General features: G+C 52.9%; 1 protein-coding gene across 2 annotated transcripts in view; it reads right to left on the minus strand.

Annotated features, from left to right (window-relative positions):
• Nucleotides 1-1825: 1825 nt before the first annotated feature.
• Shkbp1 (SH3KBP1 binding protein 1) overlaps nucleotides 1826-3850 on the minus strand; it is a 13556-nt gene continuing 11531 nt past the window's right edge. Inside the window, exons 16-18 of one of the 2 annotated variants that reach the window (XM_026778246.1) lie at nucleotides 2638-2816; nucleotides 2287-2398; nucleotides 1826-2207 (exon numbers count right to left, since the gene is read on the minus strand). In XM_026778246.1, the coding sequence (XP_026634047.1) occupies nucleotides 1976-2207; nucleotides 2287-2398; nucleotides 2638-2816 (523 nt within the window). In that variant the 3' untranslated portion in view covers nucleotides 1826-1975. Of the gene's footprint in view, nucleotides 2208-2286; nucleotides 2402-2637; nucleotides 2817-3850 lie in introns of both variants that reach the window. The other variant, XM_005371589.2, reaches the window with a different exon arrangement.

Consider the following 3850-nt stretch of genomic DNA (forward strand, 5'->3'; position numbering starts at 1 on the left):
TTTTTTTTTTTTTTTTTTTTTTAGGGTCTCTATATGTAGTCCTGGTCAAGTTGGAATACTCTATGTAGACCAGGCTAGCCTCGAACTCACAGAGATCCACTTGCATCTCCCTCCCGATTAAAGGTGTGGGTCACTACCGCCTGGCCAGATTGGACTCTTAATTTGTGTGCTAGTTTCTTACCTCTTGGTATGAAAAACACCTGGCAAAAGTTATCTACAGGAGGATTTATTTTGACTCACGCCAAGGATACAGGCCATTGTGGCAGGGAAGTCACAGATACATTGTATACTCAATGAGGAGACAGAGAGCAAAGGACAGAGGCGCCCAATTTACCCTCCTTTTCATGCAGTCTGGGCTAGCAGCCCATGAGAAGGGGTCACCCAATTGAGGGTGGTTTTTCCATAGGATGGCACTGCCCACATTGGAGGGTGGGTCTTCCCACTTTAATGAACCTAACCTACACCATCCTTTGGAATGCACAGAGACCAACCTAAACTGGTTAATTCCTCTCAAGCATGAGGTTTATCTCCTGGGGGGGGGGTCCTAGATCCTGATAAGTAGCAGTATTAACCAACACTGCTTCTGTTTCAGCCTCCAGAGTGTTGGTGTTACAGGTGTGTGTCACCACAATTAACTCAGTCCTGTGGTTTTGGTTTTGGTTTTTTGTTTTGTTTTTTTTTTCCTACCAGAAGGGACACAGGGACAGTGAGGAGTCTTCTGGAATTGAATTGTCTGGGCTGCAGATAAAGTATCCCAGATGGAAACAGGCAAGAAGTAAAGTAGAAAAGCCATTCTAAGTCTGAAGCCGGGGATAAGCCAATGCCTTCTCTTCTTTGCTTAGTCCAGAAGTCAGATGTTTCTGATTTTTGTTTTGCTCATTCATTCATTCATTCATTCATTCATTCATCTACTGGCAGGGTCTCTCTACATAGCCCTAGCTGTCCTGAAATTCACTATGCAGACCAGTCTGGACTCACACGCACAGAGATCCTCCGTGGGATAATCCTGTGCACTGTGAGGATGTGCTGCTTTCATTGTTAAGAAAGAGCTGATTGGCTGATAGCTGGGCAGGATTTTCAGGACAGAGAATGCTGGGAAGAAGGAGAGCAGAGTTGGAGGAGCTGAGCCAGACATGGCAGCAGCAACATGGGAAGTTCACAGATGTGGCAAACAAGCCTCGGGGCAGCACATAGATTAATAGAAATGGGCTAAACTGCTAAGAGCTGGCTTGATACAAGCCTACGCTATTGGCGGAGCATTTATAATTAATGTCTATTTTATTTATCTATCTACTTATTTATTTATTTTGTTTTGTCAAGACAGGGTTTCTCTGTAGCTTTGGAGCCTGTCCTGGAACCAGGCTGGCCTCGAACTCACAGAGATCCACCTGCTTCTGCCTCCTCAGTGCTGGGATTAAAGGTGTGCGCCACCACCGCCCAGCTTCATTTAAATTTTTTTTATACCAACCATAGTTCCTTCTTCCTTCCTCCTGCTCTCTCCCCCTTCCTCCCCCCAACCCTATCCACTCCTCAGAGAGGGTAAGGCCTCCCATTGGAGTTAATAAAACCTGGCATTAAAAGACTTGAATTTGGGAGTGTCTGGTGGGACAGAACTGATTGGCGGTCTAGACAGAAACTCCGCCTACAGGGAGATCCTCCTGCTTCTGCATCTCCAGTGCTGGGATTAGAGGTGTGCTCCATCACACCTAGAGCAGTATCTCCGAGTTTAAAGCTTAGAACTTGATGGGTCCCGACATTTCCATCTCTTCTTGGGGAGCCTTCCCCCAAAAAGAAAAAAAAAACCAAGAATACAAACAGTGCTGGCAGTAAGGGCTTTATTAGGGAGGGGACTTTGGCTCTCAGGAAAGGAGGGCTAAGGGACCTCAGTGACTCCAAGGAGGCCCTGGCCTTGGCTCCAGCAGGAAGGCCGAGTTCCCTGGGGCCAGCCCACATGAAGGCACTGTGGTGGTTAGGCTCAAAAGGAAGTTTCGTTAAGAGTGTTCTTGGGAGGTGTCAGTGGAGTGCCAAGACCTGTGGAAGGTCGAGGGGCCGGGGTCGGTGGGCGTCGGGGTTCCGGAGCACCTCTCACCAGCTCTTGACACCGATCCACGAAGCTTCCGGCCCCACGGCGCCGGACCTCTGGCTGCGGCGGGCTGGGGCTCCCTCTGTGGCCTGACAGGGACATGTTGCTGGAGGCTGAGTGGAGACTGAGAGGGAGAGAAAGTCAGGGTCCCCCGTGTCACTGTGCTGTTTCCACTGCATGGAGGGAAGTGATGCTACGGCTACCTGGTAAGAGAGGTCCTGGGTGAGGGGCTGGGGAAAGCGCCCCGAGAGGCAGCCAACGGGGTCAGTTCGCACTGCTCCAACTGGCCCATCAGCTCTTCTTCTGTCAGGCCACCTGCTGGGGGTGGCAAAGAAGCAGGGTCAGGGGTAAGATGGAGGACAAAGACCAAGAGCAGCTGGAGGTAGGAGAGAGGGAAGCTGCGTGGAAATGGATGGGCTGGGGCCAGAGACTCAGAGAGAAAGTAGAGAAACAATGCTAAGAAAGGGCTGGAGGGCAAGAAAGGCTCAGGGGGACCATAGGCTGGGACCTGGGAAGAGAAACCATGGGGAGGGTTGAAGTGGGGCAAGGAGTACCAGGGGTCTGGCCCAGGCCATCCATGGCAGTAGTCAGATCCCACATGGCCAGGCTGCCATTGGCCTGGCCGGTGAGCAGGTAGCGCCGGGGCCTGGAGCCCAGCCGTATGGAACCCTCACACTCCAGCACTGTGAAGGCAGTCGTGGGCGAGCCATCCACTGAGCAAACGGAACACACCCTGTGGGAGGCAAGGGGTCAGGAGTCATCAGCCTGGTCCCTCCCCTGCCCACCCTAATCCTTATCTGTTCCCATCACTTCATTTTGTTTTGAGACAGGGTCTCATGTAGCCCAGGCTGGCCTGCAACCCGCTGGGTAGCTGAGGATGACTTTGAACTTCTGATCCTTTTGCTGCTACCTCCTGGGTGCTGGGGTTACAGGCATGTACCGTGCCCTGTTTACTCAGTACCAGAGGTCAAACCCTAGCTTCACGCATGTGAGGCGCATGCTTCTGACTCACTCCACTGACCTGGCAGCATCCCCAGCCTCTTAGATCTGGTTTTGTTTGGCATCTCAGATAGTGTGCCCCCACCCACATTTATGTATCCCAGGGGGCCTCAGCACCCTTCCCCATCCCCTGCTTGTCTCCTCTGTTGCACCTGCCACCTCCCACGGGCCACCCAGTGGCTCCCAGATCATTGTCTCATCCTGTGTCCCACCAAGCACTTGGCCCAAAGTCATCCCTGCCTTTTGACCTCTTGTCCAGTCCCTGACACAGGCATAGCTTCCCATGCACTGAGAAAAAGGCCTCAGCTATCCTACACAAGGTCCAGTCCCACTAGCCAGGGTGGCTCTTCCCAGCCCTGGTACATGCTCGGCAGTCCTCATTCTGCATTCCTACACAGCTGCAGGTTTCTCTGCAGAGGCCACTCCCCAAGCAATGCCCCCAGGCCTCCTTTTCAGGTCACCTACCATGGACTCCTGTAGCCTCCTTGTGCCCATCCACTCCTCATCCCTGTCCTGCACCCCATCTCAGCCTGACACTCTGCCTGCACCCCACCCCACCCTGACACTGCCTGTACCCCATCTCAGCCTGACAGTCTGCCTGCACCCCATCTCAGCCTGACACTATCCCTGCACCCCATCTCACCCTGACACTATCCCTGCACCCCATCTCAGCCTGACACTCTGCCTGCACCCCACCCCACCCTGACACTATCCCTGCACCCCATCTCACCCTGACACTATCCCTGCACCCCATCTCAGCCTGACACT

Source organism: Microtus ochrogaster, unplaced genomic scaffold (assembly GCF_000317375.1).
Source record: "Microtus ochrogaster isolate Prairie Vole_2 unplaced genomic scaffold, MicOch1.0 UNK115, whole genome shotgun sequence".
NCBI classification, from domain to species: Eukaryota; Metazoa; Chordata; class Mammalia; order Rodentia; family Cricetidae; genus Microtus; species Microtus ochrogaster.